The sequence below is a fragment of the Archocentrus centrarchus genome, chromosome 2 (assembly GCF_007364275.1).
Source record: "Archocentrus centrarchus isolate MPI-CPG fArcCen1 chromosome 2, fArcCen1, whole genome shotgun sequence".
Classification (NCBI taxonomy): Eukaryota; Metazoa; Chordata; class Actinopteri; order Cichliformes; family Cichlidae; genus Archocentrus; species Archocentrus centrarchus.
The window spans coordinates 22,324,583-22,348,220 of record NC_044347.1 but is presented as its reverse complement, the minus strand read 5'-3'; the positions used below and the strand labels follow the sequence as shown (position 1 = coordinate 22,348,220).

The 23,638-nt window shown below is 40.1% G+C and overlaps 1 protein-coding gene across 1 annotated transcript in view; it reads left to right on the top strand.

Annotated features, from left to right (window-relative positions):
- LOC115794817 (interleukin-1 receptor accessory protein-like 1) overlaps window positions 1-23,638 on the top strand; it is a 323,647-nt gene that overhangs the window by 18,580 nt on the left and 281,429 nt on the right. Inside the window, exon 2 of the mRNA XM_030750478.1 lies at window positions 7,498-7,610. Coding sequence (XP_030606338.1) covers window positions 7,529-7,610 — 82 coding nt within the window. The 5' untranslated portion in view covers window positions 7,498-7,528. The remainder of the gene's footprint in view (window positions 1-7,497; window positions 7,611-23,638) is intronic.

Genomic DNA, 23,638 nt, shown 5'->3' with positions numbered 1-23,638 from the left:
CTCACCAAGCGGAGTAGATATCAATTTACCGACTGGAGGTATGGGGGAGGAAGGGGACAGAGGGGGAATGGGTAGATGCAGTGAGGGTGTATGTTCATACTGAGTAAATACCTTTTTTTGCATTATGTGAGTCACCCATAGTGATGTTGGTAAGAACTAAGTTAAAATTATACCTTGCAATTTTATGACCTTAAAATAACTCTGAGAACCACAAGGGCACTTGGAGAGCGCATCCTCTGCCAAGAGCAGCACCTTGTTTTCTTCTTTTTCTACTTTACAGCTGCTCCATTAAGCAGATCATCTGCCTCCATCTCACCCTATCCCTAGCATCCACCTCTGTAACGCCAACCGTCTGCATGAAGATTCACTACATCTATGAATCTTCTGTGGTCTTCTTTTCCTCCTTCCTGGCAGCTCCATGTTCAACATCCTTTGCCCCAATGCATCTATGTTTTAAATAAAGAATCCAAACCAAATTATGAGTTCCTCCTTTGCTCATGGTCTAAATCTCCAACATGTTTCATGACATTCACTTTGGTGGTTTCTACATAATCTTGGACAGACCACTAGACAGATGGAAGGATGTTAAGATTTACTCAGCTTTCACTTTGATATTGCCAGTCAGCATTTCTAGGAAAATGAGAAGTGATTTTATAATTTTGACGCTCATGGCAATGGTGCTGAGCAAGTGTTTGCATGGTTCAACAATGGATGAACAAATGCAGTTCCCATTGGTTTCTGGGTAGCATCTTACAGAGAAATAAACATCATCCAGAAACATCAGATATGGCTTAGAATGAAGGATGCGGGACCCTCAGTGTGAACTGCCAAAGTATATGTGACAGAACAAGAGAGATCCGTGTAAATCATCATCTCAATGTCCATCTGGTGAGTTGTACTAAAGCATTAAATCCTTGGTCACAGATTGCTGAAGTCGTTTGAGCATGAGATGCATTCCTTGGGGCTAACTCTGAACCCTGAGAGTGTTGAGAGAGTGCCCCATTTCTCTTCCTGAACCCTCCTCAAAAGTAATTGAATTTTGGATGAATCCGCTGAGAAGGAAACCCTGTCGGGGAAAAGAAGAAAGTGGATGCTCGAGGAAAAAAACAATCAAGGAATGAGAGGCAGGTGACAAGACCTTTTGGATGAGCTTCTCTTTAAAGAATGATGCACTGTGAAATGCTTGACAGGACAAGCTTTCACAGGGGGGATTTTTAAGGGAGGATGTTTTTCTTTTCTTTTTTTTTTTTTTTTTTTTTTTCTCCATAAGATTTCATATTTTTCTTGGACATCTAGTATCCATTCACTTCTTGAAGGGGGGATATCTCTTCTTGCTTATTTCTGCTCCATTGTGTTCCTGATCATATCTCTGACAGTTAGACAGCTGCACTGAATCTTTCCCTCCTCACTAGCTAATAACCATGTGCCAAGAAGTAAGACGATAGCGACAATAATACATTGACACCCTTTTCATAATTACTGATAACAAGTTGAGTGTTTGACCTCAGTAAGCCCTTGAGTAGGTGGCCATCTTCTTAAACATCAGAACCAGAACATGAAAGTTAGAAAAAAGAAGTCTAACCATATTTTTTTTTTTTTTTTTTTTTAATAAAATTTAATTGGTGGGGTGTGAGTGCTGGCTACAAGCCCCGTCTGCCACCAATAGTTTTGCTTTCCATTACCTTTTATGTCAGTTTACTCAATACTCAAGTCATCAGTCAAGTCAATTATGAAACTGAACTGTGGGAGATCTATAGCTTTTATTGGAGAGACCAACAAAGAGGACTAACCGATCATGCTGGGAAGACTAAGATGATGGGATTTTTAGGGTTGGAGATCTTGCTAAAAAGGCAAGCTGTTTAACGTTGACCTGGTAGCAACTGCAGCACAAAAAAAAAAAAAAAAAAAAAAAAGCTTCAGTGAGTCATGAATTTGTATGACGCTAAGAACAACCACAGTGCGAAATCTATGATTTTGCGCTGTGGTGAGACCTGAGCGCCAGATGAGCACATCAACTTGAACGCTGGATGGATATATTTTGTTCTTTTTGCATGACATTTCACAATTGTTCACAAAAAGCTTAAAGTGGTTTCACCTGATGCTCAAATTGTGCCTCAAGTGAACGTAACTCTGTGTTCCATATTGGCACAAAATTGCAACCACTTAAGTCACAATGTCAGTGTTTTCGACAAGCTCAACTAAGGACTACCTTCCTGTCCTGAATTGGATTCAGGACATCCTCACCAAAAATTGTGTTTGACACCTACAGCCCTGTAAAATGCCACTCAACATACAGTTACAGTGGCTTGCAAAAGTATTCGAGTATTCAGCAAATGGTGGTTCCACAAAGTATTAACTCGGGGGGGGGGGGGGCTGAATACTTTTGCACACCGCACTTTTCAGTTTTTTTATTTGTAAAAAATGTTTTGAATCATGTATAATTTTCTTTCCACTTCACAACTGTATACCACTTTCTTTCTTGTGGAGTGCCTCAGGGGTCCATTCTGGGCCCAATTCTTTTCTCATTGTATATGTTGCCTCTAGGGTCGATTTTTAGGAAACATAATATTTGTTTCCACTGTTTTGCTGACGACATCCAGGTGTATATGCCCATCAAACTGAACAGCAGAGATCCATGGGAACCCCTGCTGAACTGTCTAAGTGACATCAAGTCCTGGATGAGAAACAATTTCCTAAATCTTAATGAAAGCAAAACCGAGGTCATATGCTTTGGTAAATTTGACCCCTCAAGCTACTCCTCTGGCACTCCGAGTCATTTGGCTCCTCACTGTCGTGATGCTGTGAAAAATCTGGGTGTCATTTTAGATAGTAGTTTTAAAATGGAGAAGCAAGTAAGTGCTGTTACCAAAATCAGTTTTTACCAACTCAGAGTCATTGCCAAGGTAAAACCTTATCTCCCACAGCAGGACCTGGAAAAAGTTATTCATGCTTTTATTACTTCCCGCCTGGACTACTGTAATTCTCTGTACTTTGGCATAGATCAATCATCTGTGCGCCGCCTGCAGGTAGTCCAGAATGCGGCAGCTCGTCTTTTAACCGGTTTAAAAAAGCATGAACACATTACCCCAGTCCTGTCATCCCTTCACTGGCTCCCTGTCCGTTTTAGAATCGATTTTAAGATTTTATTGCTTACTTTTAAAGCCTTAAACGGACTGGCACCTTTGTATCTGTCTGAGCTGCTTCACTGTCACACCCCTGTAAGAGCTCTGAGGTCATCGAACCAGCTGCTCTTACAGAGGCCTAAAACTAGACTAAAACAGAGAGGTGATCGAGCTTTTGCAGCAGCAGCACCAAAGCTATGGAACGATCTACCTCTCCATATCCGCACAGCTCAGACAATACACACATTTAAATCTCTATTAAAAACACATTTCTTTTCCTTGGCATTTGGCTGCAGTGCTACCTCCTTTTAGATGATAGTTTTATGGTATTTTATGGTACTTGTTTTAAACGTTTTAATTTTTAATTTTCTTATGTTATTTATTGTTCTTAGTGTTTTTATTTATTTATTTTTATTTTATTATTTTATTTATTTATTTATATATTTTTATTTTTATTTAGTATAGTCCTTGGGGTTACAGATCTTGTACAGCACTTTGGTCAACGTCGTTGTTTTAAATGTGCTTTATAAATAAACTTGACTTGACTTGACTTGACTTTGTGTTGTCAGACTGCACTTTCACATTAAATTCCAGTGAAATAATTTGTGGTTGTAATGTGACAAAATATGGAAAAGTTCAAGGGGTATGAATGCTTTTGCAAGCCACTGTATGTCCATGTGTTTTTAGACACTGACAGTTTTTGTAATTTCTGCCTCTTTACACCATCACAGTGGATTTGAAAGCAAACAATCAAGATGTGACTGACTTTCATCTTTAATTCAGGGAGCTCAAAGTATTGCATTGATTGTCTAAAATGTAATTCCTAAATATAGTTCCTCATTCTCAGAAGCTCAACAGTAATTGGACAGTTGTTTATCATGCAGTTTTATGGCCACATGAGCCCTGCTCTCTTTTTTTTTTTTTTTTTTTTTTTTTTTTCACATGGGAAACTAAGCAGATAAAAAAAAAAAGATCTGGAGTTGATTTCAAGTGTTGAACTTAAACTAAGTCATAGTTTCAATGAAATGCTATGAAAATGAGATTCAAAGCTTATCAGAGATTGCAAAACTTTAACCTGGAAGACTGTGGGAAGAAAACATAAAGTGGATGATCAGTAATTCTTTGCTTTAAGATTAACTACTTCACAACATCAAACCAAGTCAAGAACACTCTTGAGAAAGTAGGCATATCATTGTCTAAAAGTAAGCCTTCATGAATGTAAATACAGAATATTTACAACAAATTACAAAGCACTTATTGCACTCAAGAACAAGAACTCAAGAACAAGAAGGCTACAGTTCCAAAAAATATTCTTTGGACAGATGAAATCAAGACCGATTGTAGATTGATGGGAAGAGAAAGATATAGAAAGAGCTCATGCTCTTAAGCACACTACGTCATCTGAACATGGTGGAAGTAATGTTATATCATGGGCTGCCAGGCCACTTATTATTGATGATGTAACTGCTGATGTACTGTACAGGGCTACACTCTGCTCAGATTCAAACAAATACTGCAGAGCTCATCAGACAGGGCTTCACAGTGCAAATGGATAATGACCCAAGTCATATGAGTTTCTCAAGGCAAGGAAATGGGATATTCTTCAATGTCCAAGTCAGTCACCTGATCTCAACCCAACTTGCTTTTCAGTTACTGAAGGCAAAACTGAAGGACTGATGGTGAAACTCACAATCCAGCAGCAACTCAATGTCACTGCAGTAAAGACCTGGCAGAGCATCTCAAGGAAAGAAACGGCAGTTACTCCATAGGTTCTAGACTTCGAGCAGTCATTGATTGCAGAGAATTGAAAACAAATGATTAAAATAATCCATATATTTAAAATGATGGCAGTGTATCCAGTTACTTTAGAACCCCTGAAAATGGGACTGTATAAAAATGGCTGTAATTCCTAAATAGTTACAGCAGCACTTTTGTAAAGTCCTTGAATTAACGCTGAAAGTCTGTAGTTAAATCACATTTTGATTGTTTGTGCACCACCACGCTGGATTTTTAAAAATCAAAGAGAAAATTACAAAAAATTAAAAGATGTCCTTAAGATGGACCTAACTGTAAGTATGTTGTGCACCAGGTTCTTTCACAATTCAAAAACTATCCTGACTTGTCACATGATGACTTGGCACAACACAAATAAAGCTTCTGATCAGCACCGCATGGAGGAGTCCTTACAAAACACCAATGTTGCATCTATGCTCAACACTGGGAAGATGCGCTGCATGCACAGAGCCCACAGAACTGCTATGGACATCATTTGGTCCAGACTGAGTCTGTTTACCCTGTTGCTCTTCTGGCAGGAGATACAAGAAGCAGGGCGGCTTCTTCTCTCGCACTGTAAGACTTTTCAACACCCTTTGAAGTGCACCATCAATAAATGTCAATAATAAAAAATAACTTTGCTTTATATAGTCCACATATTACCCTAAAAAAATAAACTGAATATTTCTTTTTTTTTTTTTTTTGAATATGGTACAAATTTTATTCTTTTCTGAGAGTAGAACTGGTACTACATATCCTATTTTTTTCTGATTTCATCAATGCTGTCTTTTTTGAACTATCCCACCATGTACAGTAATACCATACTGTCACATATCTGTGTGCTTGGATAGTGTACTTCTCACGTGCCCACAAAAAAAAAACTGCAAATATATAACCAATATTTTGGGAAGGGGGGGCGCAGACTGGTATCTTTAACAGCTTTGTGAAACCTGAATTTCCTACCAGTCCCTGATTCTTCTGTATAATTAAACCCATCATTTACTCCCATTTTGACGTGGTGTACACAAGGTATATGTATACCTCAAGAGAATTACTGTATTTCCCTCATCAGTGTAGTCAGTATCAACAAAATTAATTACAGGGGATCACAGGCGCGCATTCTTAACCTTTTCAGTGGCGCTCTCTTTGATGTCTTGCAGTTTCGGCTATCACTGTTACAGGGATACAGAGCAGAACTGGTGATTCAGTCACTTCCTCTGTGTTCAAGCCAAAGAAAGGGGCCACAGGTTTTGTGCTAATGTTGCAGACTTGCAGCCAACATGGAAAACTAATTAAAAAGATAAGATTTTTCTGTAGTGACGTGTAGCTTTTCTGAGGTGGCGTTGGTTGCTGAAAGCGAGGCCGATGACAATAGGCCTTTGACGAGAGGGGGAACGCAGCAATGTCGCCATATTTGGCTGCTGCCCAGTTTTGCATGCCTCCGAATGCCTCGAGGGTTATTGTGACTGTTCAGAGTTTCTCCAAAAAGGCTTCCTGATAGAGCTTTCCAGACTCGATATGAAGCATCTTTGTCCTGACTGAAATGCCAGTTGAAGGACCCTTGTAGCCTGTGGAGGAATTTCAGAACCAAGTGTATTGCTGAGGAATGTTTGTAGCTGCTGGCAAAGTCTGAGTAAACACTATTAACTTCAGTGAACTTTAGGCCCGTCTGCTTTATCTTAGATTAAATTGGCTTGAAGGTGTACTTTATCATTTCACTAATAAATGAAAGAATCCCTGTGTGTTTGTCAGTCCATCATTTTCAGCATAGTTTTGTGTATTGCAAGGGGCTCGAGTACGGGCAGTGTCAATTTTGAGGTGGTTAGGGTGAGCCTTTCCCCTTTTAAAGTAAGGATACATTTCTTTATTAGGAAACAGTCTTCTCTTGCATATTACTTTAAAATATTCCATAATACATACATCACAGTGACAGTTAATTGGGTTTTTAAGTTCATCATTCTCTCACACGCATGGATTCAGGCAGGAATTCGTAATTGGAGGGTAATAGCTTTAAACCTACTGCGTTTGACTGGCATCGATTGAAATGCCATCTTATCCCCATTATCACCACAATTAGTGTCACTACAAGCTACAATTTAAGGAGTTTTCAATATATTAAGCCAGATCCACTGTTATCCACTTCTCACACAGCGTTTCTGAACATTTGTGTTCACACACACACAGAGAGAGAGAGACCCTGATCTAAGCAGCCCTGATTATGTTATTTTGGTTGGAAGTGAAGTGGGATGAGTGTCGTAGGTAGTTGACAAAGCAGAAAAGCCTGGTTCGGCTTGATAGAGATGCGTCTTGACATTTCATCAACGGCTTTGCCCTGATTATACAGTAACTCCCTGAAGAGACGCTAATATAAATAAAGCACAAGCAGATAAACAAAATTTGCACATAGAGGTGCCTGATTTTTCTCCAGCTGACCTCAAGGCTGATAGAAACTCTAATTATTGGCTCAGGACTTGGTTTTATTTTAAATATATACTTAAGCAAACATCTCCTGCCAAAATCATCATCTTTTATTTTTCTTGGATGGTTACAGCACGGCTTGCCTCAGTATGTAGTTTTAACGCATGCTTTTCTTTCTTTGTAGGACTGATTTAAAAAAAAAAAAGAAAAAAAAAATGAAAGCTCCCATCCCTCTTCTGATCCTGCTTCATGCTGTTGTGGTCCACTGCCAGAAAGTTGTGTCGAAGAGAGGCTCAGGTAAGTCTAATCTCTGGAACAGAACTAGTGTGTGTGTGTGTGTGTGTGTGTGTGTGTGTGTGTGTGTGTGTGTGTGTGTGTGTGTGTGTGTGTGCGTGCGTGTGTAGCTTATAGAGAGTAAGGTGCAAAATTCATGAGCCACCCCATATTTCTTTGCATCTTGCTTCCAATAAACCAGATTTTCTTGTAATTTAAAAAAAAGCAAAAAGTGGTCCTGAGCAAATGTTCTCCAGGATTTCTGGAGGTCTTTCAAAGTTTTTCTTTGGACATTGGCTGCTTTTACACTCATTTTCAGTCCAGTCCTTGTACCTGACCATTTTAAGAGGAATGTTTTTTGGTTTAAGCCACTTAACACTGACCTATGAGTCATTCAAGCATTAAAAAAGGCACCAAACTCAAGGGATGAACCAGTGTTGTGTTTACATATAACAAACAACTTAGGAAAAAAAAAAACAGTTGTAAATTATATCTCTAGGTGCTTTGTTACTAGCAGCCTGTGGCAAAATGCATAATTTGTTCCCATTTCTTTACTTGATTCTCTGAAAAATGACAAAGATAACACAGTTTGACAGGCATAAAATAGTGTTTTTATGCAAATTACACGATTCCCAAAGAGCAATTAGCTGAAAACATTGCATCGTTTGCAGTGTGTCTTTTTAAAAAAGTGGACAAGTGGAGGACAGAAGCGGTAGAATCAGCCCTAAAAGTCTATCTACAGCAGATGAAAGTCATGTCCTTTAAAACTAGGAAAAAAAAGAATCCAGCACAGACCTGACACAGTTTTGAGCTCGTTAGAATTGTAAACTTTTTTTGCATTACAAGCTGTATTTCCAAGTAGGTGTGCATGTTTCAGTAAGTGGCTACATGTACTTCCCATTTTCCTAGCAAAATACAAAGACAGGTGTGGCTCAAGACTTTTGCACAGTACTGTATAAGTAAATGCTTTGAGCATTACTCAGCATCCAGCTGTAGTTACAACAACTACATTGGTTGGCACAGGTGTTTAATTTCGTTGGACTTAGCAAAATTTCAAGACTCATTGTTTAGCATAATAGACATGCTCATAATCACATGGTCTCCCACTGTGGCGTTTGGAGTCTATTCATGATGCTCTGTTACCAGCTGCAAAACATGTGATATGCCTAACTGTGTCTGTTTGTATGTGTCAGGTAGGGGTGGGTGATATTGCCTCAAATTTTAAATAAAAGTATAACATAAGTGCTTAACACAGATGGATGAATGAATAACTAAACTAACTTAATCTTGTAACTCTTCAGGAGCTGCACAGCACTGTCAAATAATAACGCTGAAAAATACTTTTTATCTGGGATGTTGCATTTTGGGTCGAGCTCCTTAAAGACCTGTTTTACTGCTGTGTGACCACATCAGTATTTCCGTCCGCCGTTGTGCTTCCTGTCAGATGGAGCGCAACGTGCCAGGGCTCCAGTGATGCAGGTGGAGTCATTTGCTTACATTTTGCTTGCATATCACCAGCTGCTAGTATCTCTTCCGTCGAAGCCTGGTTGTATTTGATGGTGTATTTTTGACTCAAGTGGTGAAACAAGTTTGTTGTTTCCACTTTTTAGTGAGAACAATTTTCTCCTTGCTGCTTTGGACGTTGTTAAAGGACCTCCCTTTTTAGATTAAAAAGTCATCATCGGAGGGTAGCACTTGGCTCTCGGACATGCCTGGGCTTGTCTTGTTGTAGTGTGCACTAGGGAATTTAAACATATGGCATTACTATAGCAGTGCTATTGTGACATCTTTATATCACATAAAAATTTATACCTGCATTGTCGTGGATATGATATGGCACAGCCCTAGTGTCAGCATGGCACAGTGTGCCTCTGGAAGCACATCCTGTAGTAGGAAATGCCACGTGTGTGTGTGTGTGTGTGTGTGTGTGTGTGTGTGTGTGTGTGTGTGTGTGTGTGTGTGCGTGCGTGCGTGCGTGCACAGCCAGTCAATGCAACGAACACCGCTTAGTTCAATAACGTGCTGCTGAGAGGTAGAGACCCAATGTTCTTGGTTCTTTCCTTTTTCAGACATGGGATATCCAACGTTGTTGACTTGAACCAGTTAAAGTGATCACAGTTAAAATTCCAGACGAACCCTGGACAGAGACAAAATGAGCCATGTGTGGGCAGTACATCGAGTGATGTATCATGCATCAGGTGGCACGTTGGTTACAGAGTTTTTATATTGACTCAGTGACTGCCAGTGTGGCAGTTTGTAAAATAAAAATGTCCTTAATGAGAACTTCAAGTACAGATATAGTGGGGGGGAGCTAAACGAAGCAAATAAACCAAAGACTAAGGGATGCCACACAGGCTGTATCCACACCAAAGAGAGGGGGGTAATAATGCACAGGTGAACTGATTCAAGAAAATGTCAGTGGTGGGGGAAAAAAAAAAGAGCAAAGGAGGGAAGTAAAAACACTTAACATATTTAACCTTCAAAATAAAACAGGAAGTAAACTGAAGGACCAAGATCAACAGAGACCTGCTGAAAGTTCAGTCTTGTGCTATGCTTGGTGTGAAACATTTAACTCACTAGGTCAGACCTGGTAAAATTGCTGTTGCGACTTCCAGATGCAGATATATAAATGGAAAGGAGTAAATGTCTGAAAGACCTGCATATTAACACCTCAAATCAGCTGGTTTCTGCAAAGCCCAATAGTGAGTGAAACAATGAATGGCGAGCATGTGTGTTTGTGTGTGTTATTTCCTGCATCCACAAGCATATTACAACTCGTGATGGAGTTGTGGCCTTTGTAGAAATTCAGATGTTAACACGAGTGTGTCATGTCTCAGTCTCGTGAGTAAGTAAAAATGTAGATGCAAGCTAGAAATATCAACACTGGCATAAATAAAGGCAGAGTTGTGCCAGTCGGTTCTTTTTTCCACCATCCAGCAGCTGCTTACGTCTAGGTTTTTACCCATGCATGTTGGACACAGGTGCAGGAATGGCCCAAGGTTCATCAAAGGGCTTTCAGCTTTTCCAGCAGAAGTCCCCACGGGCCACCTCTTCGGATGCTTCACGAGCCATTGCCTGGGGCAAGGATTTGAAACGTGTCCACTGATAAATGAACACCACATTCAAGCCAGACCCCCGGCCTTTGTTCCTTTTCTTTTAGATTGCACAGCTTTATTAGAAGCCATGCTGGTTGCAAGTTAGAGCTCCATTGTAAAAATGGGATTCTGGGCAATGAAAGCCAGTTTGAAATTGCATTGCTTTCGTTTTTATGGAACAGAAAGAAGCAGCGGGGGTGGGAAGGTGAGTATCCCAGTGATGCAGGTGTTTTTTCAAAGCAGTGTTTTTCAAGGTTTAGGTTTCCTTTGTTCAAGATGAATCTGCTGTTTTGTTGCGGGATTTATTTCTTTTTTTAGATTTCATGTTTACTGCAAAATGCATAAAACATCTGGGTTTATATTTTCATTTAAGACCCAAAACTTGAATCACAGCATGACTTTTCTTTGATAGAAATCCTGGCAGCACTTATGTGTGATGTCCACTGTGAAGGACGTGTTATATACTGTTAAAAATCCCAAGTTGTAGTTGGTTTATGCAGCTGTAAAGGCTTTGCTTGCCAAATGCTTTGTCTCCAATGTGGAAATACACCAATTCCATATAAACCATAAGAGTTAAAAATGGAAAAATCAAGTTTAAAATCTATCAGATTATTTTGATTGAATGTCTAATAAGACTTCCAAACTCCTGGTCTGTATGGGAATACAATCATATCTGTATACAATCAAATCTGTATTAGCCCATTAAACTTGATTGGCTTCTTTGGGGACCAAGACTCCACTATGTCTCACTCGCTTTCCGTCGTGTCAGATCACACAATCACTCACATGCAAACTATGGAAAACCCTGCACAGTGCTGCGCACGTGCACTGCTATCATTTGTAGATTATTAAATTCAAAACACTCATCCCTGAGTAATGCTTTGTCTGCATTTGTACTGGGGGTGGAACGGTGCAAAAACATGCAATGCATATCTGCCACACTAATCCTCAGCGTGCATATGTAGCAGAATGTATGCATTTGTCCTCTGCTGTGGTTCCTCTTTGTTAGAATGCTGATACGGCTTGAATGGTTGGGTGAACAGAATAATTACATGTTTTTTTTTGCTTAATACAGCATATCGAGATAGATGTTGGAGTAACCCCCCCACCCCCAGTCTTGGATGCACTTACACTGTTCTGTATTTTAAGTAAGTGATAATCTGTCCACAGTGTAAATATTTAAGTTACTTTTGGGTCAGATTTCTTCAACCTGAAACATCTTGTATCTTCATTTCTAAGAGGATATGGTCTATATAGACACGGGCATCTAAAAAGAAGAAGAAAAAAAAAAGTAATTGGAGAATTTTACATTCATTTTACACTGAATAATGAAATTTACACTAAAGTCTGCATTCATTTTTCAAGTGCTGACAGCAATTACTGACACTTAAAATGCACAAAAACATGATTTAGGAACCCTTTTGGTAAATATTGAGCACAGCCAGCAAAATAATGAGTTAGGAAGTCATTTTGGACAATATCAGTAGACAAAATTTGTGATCTATGCTCGGTCATTTTAAAAAGTGCCCTCTGATAGTGGGTTGTGTTGCTGTTGTCTTGAATGCACAATCAGCTCCCTTGTTGGCCACTTTCGCTGTGCTATACAATAGCTGCATGGTGGAGCTGGATGATGAATCCCTGAAAGTGCAGGTATGGTTACTCATCAGAGAGGTGAATGGACAAGAATCCTTTTTGCGATGCAGCGCACACCTGTATTTTATTTGATGTGAAATCAAAACTTGAGATCACATAAGGTCTCTCTTTAGACTCTCTGAAGTAATAACTATGTATTTATTCTTTTTCTCACCTCTGAACATGGATTACAATCATAGTTAGGAGCTTCAGAGGTCCTGAATACAGAACAGAATAAAAGGGCATGCAAGCATGGGCACTCCAAATGGAACTAAACAGGTTGAATGCATCCTAAATACAGTAAGAGTTTTCTAAAATATTTCATTGGCAACAGCACTTACTGTGCTGCACTGTGGCTTCTTCTATGTCCTTTTATTTTTCTGTCTTACAATTGCTTCTGTATCTTTTTAGAGATGCAGTATTAAATGCAACCTTAGCTGTTTTACATGTCTAATAAAACACTTGCTGCATATTTTTTTTCAGGCCAGCATTTAAAAGCATACTATGTAGAAAACACAGGTGTAATCACCAAGTTGTTACCTACTAATCTGAGGACTAGCATTGTGAAGTGTCGGGTTTGGTTTGTGACTGGTTTGTGTTAGTCATTGCTAGCTTGTTTTTGCTAGCTAATTTGATTAGCAGGATAGGTAATTACTTTGTAATTTTAACTGAGATAGCTTTGGCTAATTTTAAAAAATGGGCTTTAAGTAAATGTAATTACTGGAAAAACTGAACAGTTCAGTTTAGAGAAGCTTTTAATACAACCAGAGATGAAAGGTGCATCTACACAGAAAGCAGAGAATGACTAGAGAACACCAAAAGTAAAGTAAAGCAGGCTAAATCTTAAAGTCTTGAGCAACCCATTACTACTTTGTATTTTGCTTCCAAGGAGCTAGACTATCTAGTAAATTTTTTTAAGTTGTCTTGAGCAATAGTTTTTTGGACATTGGATGTTTTTTCACTCATTTCAGTCCAATCCTTATACCTGACCATATTCAGAGGAATGATGTTTTTTTTTTTCTAAAAAAAACAAAACAGGACAATTAGAGGAAAAAAGATGTCGGACCTAAAAAAAAAAAAAATCTATAGCAGATGAACAGTATCTGAAAGTCATGTCTTTAAGCAACAGGAAAAAAATCCAGCACAGACCTGACACAGGACCTGAGAGATGCATCTGGACTATCCGGTGAACAGTAGATGGATCAACAAGTCTCATCAGAAATGGTCCTAGTGGAAGGGTGGCTGTCAAGAAGCCATTCTTAAGGAAGGGAAACAGGGAGAAACTTCTGAGGTGTGCCACATTACACAAGAACTGGACTGAAAATCAGTGGCAACAGGTCTGATTTGAGTGATGAACACAAATTTGAAACATTTGGTTCAAATTGTTATCAGTACAGAGGAGGTCAGGAGAGAGATACAACAGTGATTGACTGTAGCCATCTGTAAAACACAGTGGAGGTCTGTCATGGTTTGGGGCTGAATTTCAGCCAGTGGTGTTGGAGGTCTTGTCTAAATTGATGGAATTATGAACACAGAAAAGTACCACCAGATTTCGACCCACCATGCAACACATCTGGAAAACATCTCATTGGCAGCAGCTTCATTTTTCAGCATGACAATGATCCCAAACACACTGCAATTCGGGAGAAGCATCCCTGGATAGAAAAACACATAATGGAAACACTTTCAGTCATGGATTGGCCTCCCAGAGCCTGCACATCAACATTATTGAAGTGTGAGATCATGTTGACAGAGAACAGAACAAAAGGCAGAAACATCCAAACAAGAGCTTTGAGTGTCCTTCAAGAAGCCTGGAGAACTATTCCTGAAGCTGCCTCAGAGGGTTCAGGCTGTGCTGAACAATAAAGGTGCTCACACCAAATATTGACTCTCAAGCTCATTAGAATTGTACAAATTCTGTTTTTGCCTTGTATACTGTATTGCATGTATGTTGACCACTGCACTCATTTCCCATTTTTTCTAGCAGATAATAGATAAACTAGGTGTACTGTATGTACAGTATGATTGGGTGGTAAATACTTTAGATACTTTACTGGGAAAAATAGTACCAGCATTGTCCACTAGCAACCAATTGTCAGCAACAAAACAACATGCAAATTGCTTCCTGTGTGGTCTCCTCTTTAACAAAGAGTAGGTGGGGTAGTAAGTTGTTCATAAGTAGGCAGATGCCCGGCTTTCTCATGTATTTTACTCTAACCAGGATCGTGATTTACAAAATGAACTTCTTGCTGTATTGAAGAAGACTTAAAACCAGCAAAGGAGACCATTATCTCATTAGGAAAATGTTTACTGAAGTCATAAATCAAGTGAGGTTCAGGGGCATTTTCTCAGAGACTATAATACAGTCTGACTTCTTTTTGCTGCCAGAGGAGTCCCCCCCCAGTTTACCATTATAAAGAATTCAGGTTTAAAGCACTTTCATATTTACTTCAGTTTTTTTTTTTTTTTTTTATATACACAGTCTTAGGGGAGAAAAGCTCAAGCGCACTACTGATGCACACCTGTTAGGAGGCACTTTAAAAACAGACTGTCACAGTTGTTGTTGTTTATGATTTATATCTTATGAGGCGGGAGATTAACACTGTCACTGTCATTTTTCAACAAGCTTTCCTCTTCACTGATTGGTGGTGTCATCTTTTTAAAGTTTACTTGTTGCAGTGCTGGAAACACTTCTGTTTAACCTAGTTTAGAAAAGTCTCCCCTTGACAAAATTGTTAGTACATGCCCCCCCCCCGGTGGATGCTAGTGACAGCTGTACAGTCTCCGTGATATTTGTTGACATTGATTGAGACAAATTTAGCCCCTCTCCATCCCTCTGCTGTACAGTCATTAGTCCCCAGACATTGATGAGTCCCCTGACAAATGATGCTCACCTTTCCACCGTCTCCCAGTAATTCCAGTATAGTATTACCCATAACACTCACTCGCTGCGAATGCATCATTCCGTTACTCACGCATATGTAAAAAGACGGCCTCCGACATGTGTTCGCATTTGGAAATAGAATACAGATATGCTCCTCGGCATTTTTAATGATTAAGGATACTGTAGTCCAGCGTGTCGGTCTGAAGAGTAGCTGTATATCAAACGGAGCACCTCAACAAGGCCTTGGTTCCTGTTAGAGAGCGGTCGCTCATCATCTGTGTCTCTGCTTGTATTTATCTACACTAGGTCCACGGCGCACATTTTTCTCTCACTTTGCCCGCTTTTTGGTTCCGCTCTTGCAGTTGGAAGAATCAAGGACATCCTGACAGTCAATTAAATTTACAGTCTTTGCACCATGTGCCATGCGATTCTGGGAGGATGTCAACATTAATATGTCAGTTAAAGGATAGGTCCCCCTACCTCCCCCCGCCCCGCATTAAATGGGGCTACTCACAATTTGGCCAATAATAAGGACCCCTCTTAATTGGACAAGACAGTGATTCCTAACAGGGGATGTTGGCGCACAGCACAAATTCAATTATGGCAAGCGACTCGACTTTGTAATTGATGCTACGGGATGTTAAATATGGAAGAAAAGTGCCAGCAAGAATTGTGAGGAGCGCAGGTGAAGTGACCTTTGCCACCGTGCCCACTGTGATCATTAGTGGGGGAAGTAATATTATACTGACTTCATGAAAGGAAATTTTAGCTGAGATTGAAAACTGGAAGTTGGAATTCAGGCTGTCAGCCTCTCTGTCACATACAGAGTTGCGCATGTGTGCAGTTCATCTTCCCTCGGTCAATACCGCACACCTGTCACAGATGCTGAATGACTGCCTCCGCTGCAGCGCCCGTTCATAACGAGGAGATTGATCACACACATGCTATTAGGAATAAAATGGCTTGCCACATGGAGTTGTTTTCCCTCCCGCTGCCTAGAGACAGAAGCTACTCAACAAGTGTGACAGATATAGGCCTCCTGACAGGTGGGGTTACTATAGATATGTTCCAGGTTTTTTCTTTTTTTTTTTTTTTCCCCCGCATTGGAAACACGTGCCACAGCCTTCTCTGTGAGATGGATGAGGATCAGTCAACTGATTTATAGGTGGAATAGTTTCTCCGTGGCCTGTTTTCTGACCTGTAATAATGTTACAACATCACAGCAGGAAAAAAAAGGCAGAGAAGGGTTTAGATGGCTATAGCTTGGTAATGATGTGCAGCTGTAGGTTGAATTGCTTAAAGCTGTTTGTGTGTGTGTGTGGATCTGAGATGTACTGTATCAGATTTATTTGATACTTTGTGTAAGACTTTTTGGGGGGAGGGGGGTGAAGCCTCTGGTATGATTGGATTCGGGTTTACTGAAAGCCAGCTTTGGGAAATAGGGCGGAAGTGTGGGTGGAGCTAATACGGTGAGACACCTGTCAGTCAAGTAGATAAAATTCACGTTTCCTCTGGGCTGTAGCACCTTTTTATTTTATCCATCTATTTTCCTTGGGTGTGAGTTGCCCAGGTTTGGACTGCAGAGATGTCTCGATTCTGGATGTAATGGAACTAATTGTCACTCACCTTGTGATGCTCGCAGCAGTAAGAAAGTGCATCTGAAGAACTCAGCATCAGTGTCTCCTTCCATAAACTAGGACCCAGTCACGTCAAAAATATATAAATAAATAACCCCGCATTCTGAGCAGGTTCATGTAGTCACTATTTTCTTCCTGCCAAACAAACCTGCCAGCTGTATATCACTGCCGTACAGATGGAATCACATATCTGCTCCTGATCAGAGGCTCAAACTCATGGCAGAGTGAGTGCAGGTAAAGATGAGCTGCAGTGGTAGCAAGCTTCTTGGTGCTTCTTGGTTGGCAGATGTAGTTTGCTAGATTTAAAATATTCCTATTTAAAACTATCCCTTTAACGTGTTTGCAACAAAGCTGTAATGAAATGAGGAATTAGCTTTAGGCCATTCATTCATCAGAGGAACTTCATTATATTGCAAAAAGCGTCAAAGCCATAGACTGTAAATAAAAGATGGACACCACAACCGTGACGTCTCCCACTGGTTTATGCATTTTTAAGTCTCAAACTTGATGTGTTGGCTGCTGCTGTGCTGGCTTCTGGATCAGAAGTGACCATATGTGGGTGAGACTGTGAATTGTGAGCTAGGTTATGTGGGTCTGCCCACAGTGGCCCCAGCAAAAAGGAGCATGTTTGCTAAGAGGGGAGGCCTCGCAGTACGAGGATGCACATTCCTGTCACATCAGGACTGTAAGACAATGAACAGAGTATAGAATAATGAAACATTCAAGCAAACATAGTTGGAAAGTCTAGTTCATTGTTGAACCACCCATTACAGCTGTGAGTGTCTGCACACCTGCCAGTCAAAACTCTTAACTTTAAGCCTTTAACAAAATCCAAACCGGTGGCTTGTGGAGTAGATGAGATGCATCTAGTGAGAGCTCTAAGAATTATTGGTTTGGAAATCCTCAAAGGAATAAATGAAATGGCTAGGTTAAAAGTAAAGGATTAAAGATTTCAAATATACGATTTCCGTGTTTAATGCTTTCATTTCCGTCCCACCTTTCTGTTGTACTTTCCTTTCCTCTGTTCACTGACTTGGAACCTCAACTGTCTGCAGGCATTTGACATTAAATGCAATATAATGCATTATCTCCATTTTAATATTTCCCTCTGAAAGATAATACATTCATTTCAGGCTCCCTTAGCAAATTATGCAGCCCACTTTAACAGCTGGGGCGTTTGGTACCAATTTGAGAGATTATATGTGTGGATGATAATGAGCTTTAGTCCAAAAGAGGATTTAAACATGGAGAAGGCTGGCCACTACTTAATGTAAGAAAATCTGGCTTCCTGGTTTAGGAGAGAAGGGGAAATAAACTCCCCAAAGGGAAAAAATAAATAAAATAAAAAGTAAATAAAATATAGTTTGTAATCAGGTTAAGGCAATTTGGACATGAACAGCAATGGTCCCGGAAATTATATTAATTCCCCTTGACTGCTTGGCTCACACAAAGCTGTGCCACAGGGGGAAATGAAGCTGTAGTCTCTTATGCAAATCGCCTGAAGGCGGCGATGGGACGGTACCCAAAAATATCCCACATTTAACCTGGGGCTGCTCTGCATGATTAATCCGTGTAGGTACTCCCCCTCACTTGGCACCAGTCCTTTTCTGACCGTCTATCCAGAAATCTGAACAGAATTTCTTTCTTTCTTTTTCCCGTATTTGCACTTATAGGTGTCTTTTCATAATTTAGTTTCTCTCAAAACTGCTGCTTTCCCTTCTCCACTCACTGCTGCACCATTACCTCGCAAGTCGTCTTCTCCTGCCACCTCTCGTCATCCTCCCGTACAAAGACAAGTGGCGAATGTTGCTGCGTCTGATTGGTGACTTTCTCTTGGAAACCAGACAGGCTCAGTCACTTTATAATTAAAACAACACACTGATGGGTAATCCCATAATCATCATTGTTTGGTTCAGACCAAGAGGCTGTTTAACCAGAAGTCTGACCTGTTTTATTCATGCAAGAATGTCTTACTGCAGCAGCATCTCTGATTTTTCTTTTTTATAGGTCTAATTTGAAAGTGGTGCCTCCTACCAGAGACCAAATACTATGCTTCACCTTTAAATTACATGCCTGCAGTATCAGCTTGAGTGGAGTAAGATTGGGCTAAATCCCTTCTTGATAAAAGATCTTTAGAGTCTTGAAAAGTGAGAGCGGACCGCCCCCTTGCTAAAAAGATCAGTATGAAGGTTTTTCCTTTTTTCTTTTCTTTTTTAGGGAGATCTGACAAACTGGTACTTTGACTTCCACTTGTCTCAACCCTTGCAATCTCCAAGGCACTCGATGCTTCCCCCAATCTTCACTTCAGTGCTGCGACTCTTGGAGTACATCTATTGATTGTAGCGCTAAATTTGTTTTGGGCTGATGCAACTTAGACTTCTGAGGGGAGTTCACTGATTTGCATGGCAACACTGCCGCTTCATTTTCCAGCTTAATCAGCATCACGCTTCACCTGCTGTTTCACATCTTAGAGTTGGGGTTTTAAACACAGTTGTACGTAGGGTTTGATTTCTTATTACAGGAATAAGCATGTACGCCTACAATGATCATATGCTTAATATTATTCTTTTTATGGAGAGAATCTGATACGTTTTGGGGGTTTTTTTGTTCACCAGAATTCAATGTTTCAAAGGCACTACAGTTTCATTCAGGGCTCATTTCTTTTGACTGAGAGCTTGAAACAACAGCAACCTCACCCCCACCTTTCATCTTTAAAGAGATGAAAGAAAAGTAAATCAACTGAAAGAAGATTTTTATGGTGTAGGGACTATAGCTTTCCCACACACTCATTGTACACTGAAGATGTTGGATTACGGACTGTTCGGTAGAGTAATAGGTGTTTGTTTCCACAAACAGTGAATGGAATTACTCTTGGAAGTGCTCATGACTTTATTATGAAGTTAATTGCTTTGGCTCTGTTTTCCTTGTGAGGGTAACTTCTATTATTCAGATAGCATATCAAGATCCTGAGTATGTATATATATATATATTTATATATATGTATATATATATGTGTGTGTGTGTGTGTATATATATATATATATATATATATATATATATATATATATATATATATATATATATATATATATATATATATATATATATATATATATATATAAATTACAACAACTTGCATTTAATAGAGCCAGACCAATTTATTGTCCAGCCAATACTAATAGCTGATATTAGCTATTTTTGATCGGTCGGTATCAGCATTTATAACAGTCGGTCGATGAAAATTTGAATGAAAGTAAAAACGTGAGAAACATTCTTCAACCCTGTTATGCTGTTATGAGCATTGATGTATAGTTTGTCCACCGAGGGCACTTTGCAGCTTCCATGTTGTTTGAAACGCCACAAACTCGACAATCAGCTGATTCGAGCAAAGCTGGGCGGAGTGTAAGCAATCACTATATATAACAGATCTGAGCGAGTCAGTTTGTTTTGCGCATCTGACAGGGGAAAAAAATGTCGGCCAATATATCGAAATATCAGATTTTTAAATCATCAAATATCGGCATTTGTGTTTAAAAAAGCTATATCAGTCAGGTGCAAAAGTTTAATATTATTAAGTGTATAGCTGCATAGCAACACAGAAGGTTGTAACCGCTAGCCACTGATTAGGCTTCCGCCTAGCTAACTTTGGTTACTGAACTGGTCCTGTCGGTGCCTTTGGAGCATTTTTAATGCAATGCTCATGCAGTCATTTGTATTAACCATCCCTCCAAGAATTTGTGCTCCAGGTTTGGTGATGAAACTGTAGTATATTGTTTCTTACCATGAATTAGTGGAGAGCTATACCTGTCACTTCTGGCTTCAAAATAACACTGTGGCTATGGCCATAATGGTAAACTTGGCTTGGAAATGGGAGTTCTTAAACCAATAAGTTATTAGGTGGATATGTCACCTAACTTAGTTTCTATGCAGTATTAACATCAGCTTAAATTTTTAGTTAAAATCAGACTAAGCAGGAAGACTGCCTGCCTCTGTATGAGGGCACGACTTATTTTCTGTTCCCCTTTGACCTTGTAAACCAATTATTTCCTCGCTAGGCTTGGATTTAAAAAAAAAATTCAGACGAAGGATAATGTCACACGATGGGAAGTTTGTGGCCTTTTCCTGCCTTCAGTGTCTCTCCATTGTGGAAGAAACTGCATGAATTGCGATTTTTAATTAGCCTTCGTCTGCACAATGAGGCTGTGGCCGCTTGAGAGGTGAGGTTTTGTGAATGCAGGAAGTCTCCCAACAACGTCGCATTTGATGAGGCTGTCAAGCTCTCTCGCGTCAGCCAGGCACTCAGCGTGTGGCCTTTTTCAATGCTTCTTTATTGCAAAGTTTGAACACATCCTCTCTCGCTGTGTTCAGTCCCTGCTCAGTCTACCCTTAGCTGTGACAGCTAAGAACAAAAACACTACTCTCTTGTTCTCTTTGTACATTTTCTTTCGTTTTATCCCTTTTTTTTTTTTTTGCAGTCTTTTTTTAGTCAGACTAAGATTGGTCAAAGCACAATCAACCCATTTCTGCAACAAGCAGAGGCACAGTGAATCTTTGCAGGTCTCAAGGGAGTCCTGCCAAGTTTGGGGCTTTCAGTTTCCCCCGATTTTTATGGAAAGGAGAAAGGATGTAAGCTCACTCGCCGAGGAGCATGCCTTTGTTGGTTGCAGGAGACTGACGCACTGCAGGAGTTTTGGAAACAAACCAGGCTGACTCTATTCTCCAGGCCTTGGCTGCTTTTCTCACCACTGTTCTTTACTCTGAAGATACAAGCAGGTCCCATTCACTTCCTACTGCTTAGCATTTTTATTATAATTAGCAGGGAATTACCTGGTATTCCGCCTATAGGAAAGGATGTCTTTAAATTCTGCACCTATTGTTTACGTTACTCAAATGAAGATGTACCAAATTTACTTAAAAAAAAAAAAATCCACTCTGTTCAAAATTCAGCTCCACTCTTCCCCGTAAAGATGCCTTGCAATTTCATTTGGTGCGATTTACAGAGAAGTTCAGTCACATATTTTCCTGTCATGTTTATTGCTCACGTTTGATGTGGCACATGCTCGAAGTATTACAAGCTTTTTATTTATGATCCTCCGGGGGCCACCCTAAAAAAATGGTGGAAGATGGAAGTTGATTTCCCCGTAGTCCAGTGATCAATAAATTCTACATATTAATTAAGCTGTACTGTCATTTCCAAGGGTTCTCTCAGGGATAAGCTCTCTCCAGTCTCCCAGCGCCGCACAGCCTCCCCCACAGCTCCCATGTGCTCATGAAACAAACATATGTACAGAGGTGCTGCATTAGAAGGTTCTGCTGGGGAAGTGGCAGGCATCATCATCCATAATTTACAAGAAGTGTTTTTCATTTCATTCTTTTTATATGACACAAAGGGAGCTCTGTAAATGTGAGAAGATCTCAGCTGCGGATCAAAAAAACCCATCAAATGCTTTTACCGCCCCGGTGGCCATCTGAAACGATTAGATTCCATTAATGTGTGAAACGTAAATAAAAAGGGAACATGGGGGAAATCTCAGTCCCGCAGAAGCACACAATTTCCTCATAATCCCTGAACTGAAAAGTCAAAGAGACGAAAGTCGCGCAGAAGGAGCCTCTTAAACCAAAAACAATGTGAGACTTCTGGTTGGAAACGGTTGCCGTGCTAAAGATTGAGCCTTTTATTGTCACAGCACGCAGCCAGCAGCGTCCAAAGATCTCTATTAGCATCTTCTGCTAACCGAGAAGCACTACAGATGTTAGTAGGCGTTGCATCTCTCTACCCTGCCAGTAGCCAAGCAACATGGCACGCCGCAGCCTCGCAATCCCAAGTGTTGCTGTGCTCTCAGCAAATCCTCGCACACAATCTCACTCTGTTCCCCCGAAAACAAGATTAAAAAGAAATTCTCCTCTCTCCTCCACTTCTGCCTGCTTTGTACATGCAATCTAGCCGGTGGGTTAAAAAAGTCCCAGCTTCATTCAGCCTCACATGCAGGTATCCCCTATATTATATATCATTTGACATCAAAAACACATAACATAAATTGTGGCAGAAAAATTCAATATTGAGGAGGCCAATTAAGTTTGATTCTTGAAGTGTTGCCCTCTGAGCGTGTGCAGTGAGGCCTGTAGCTTAACTTTGAAGGCTCCTAACTGTTTGACAACCCCCCCCTTCATTCACAGAAATATTGGCGATGCTATTGTCTCCCATCAACAAAACAGATGATGAAGGGGAAATGGATCAAATAACTTGCTGGATGATTAACACCCCATTTTACAAGATCTTACCGTTTTGTCCACACCTGCAAAGACGATTCATTTAAAGATCCGGTGGTAGTTTTTATTTATTTATTTATTTTTCAGGCAATCATCCGTCAAATCTGTTTCCAACCTGTCATTTCGTGAAAACGCACCTCTCAAAAAAAAAAATAAAAAAAAAAAAACAGCTGTGAAAGGGCAAAACAAAGCAAAGCTGTTTATGCAAATTCTCTTTTGATTTTTGACAAGTCATCTGTCCCACTTCCAGCCCCGATACTCTCCAGTTCAAAATATCCCAATCCAATTCAAACACCTTTCACTTGCCCCACATTGAAATTCAAATATGTCCTGATTATAATGTTTAATGTGTGTGTGCCACCCTCAGCGATTTTTAAAAGCCTGTGATATAGGCATGAAAAGAGCCCCCCCCCCCCCCCCCCCCCCCCCCCCCCCCCCCACTCTTAGCAATGCTCTCTAAGGCTCTCTGTTGCTTTTTCTTGTGCACAGAGTGCCTGGTCTTGAAAAACACAAGGACAGCTAAGGATTATGTTT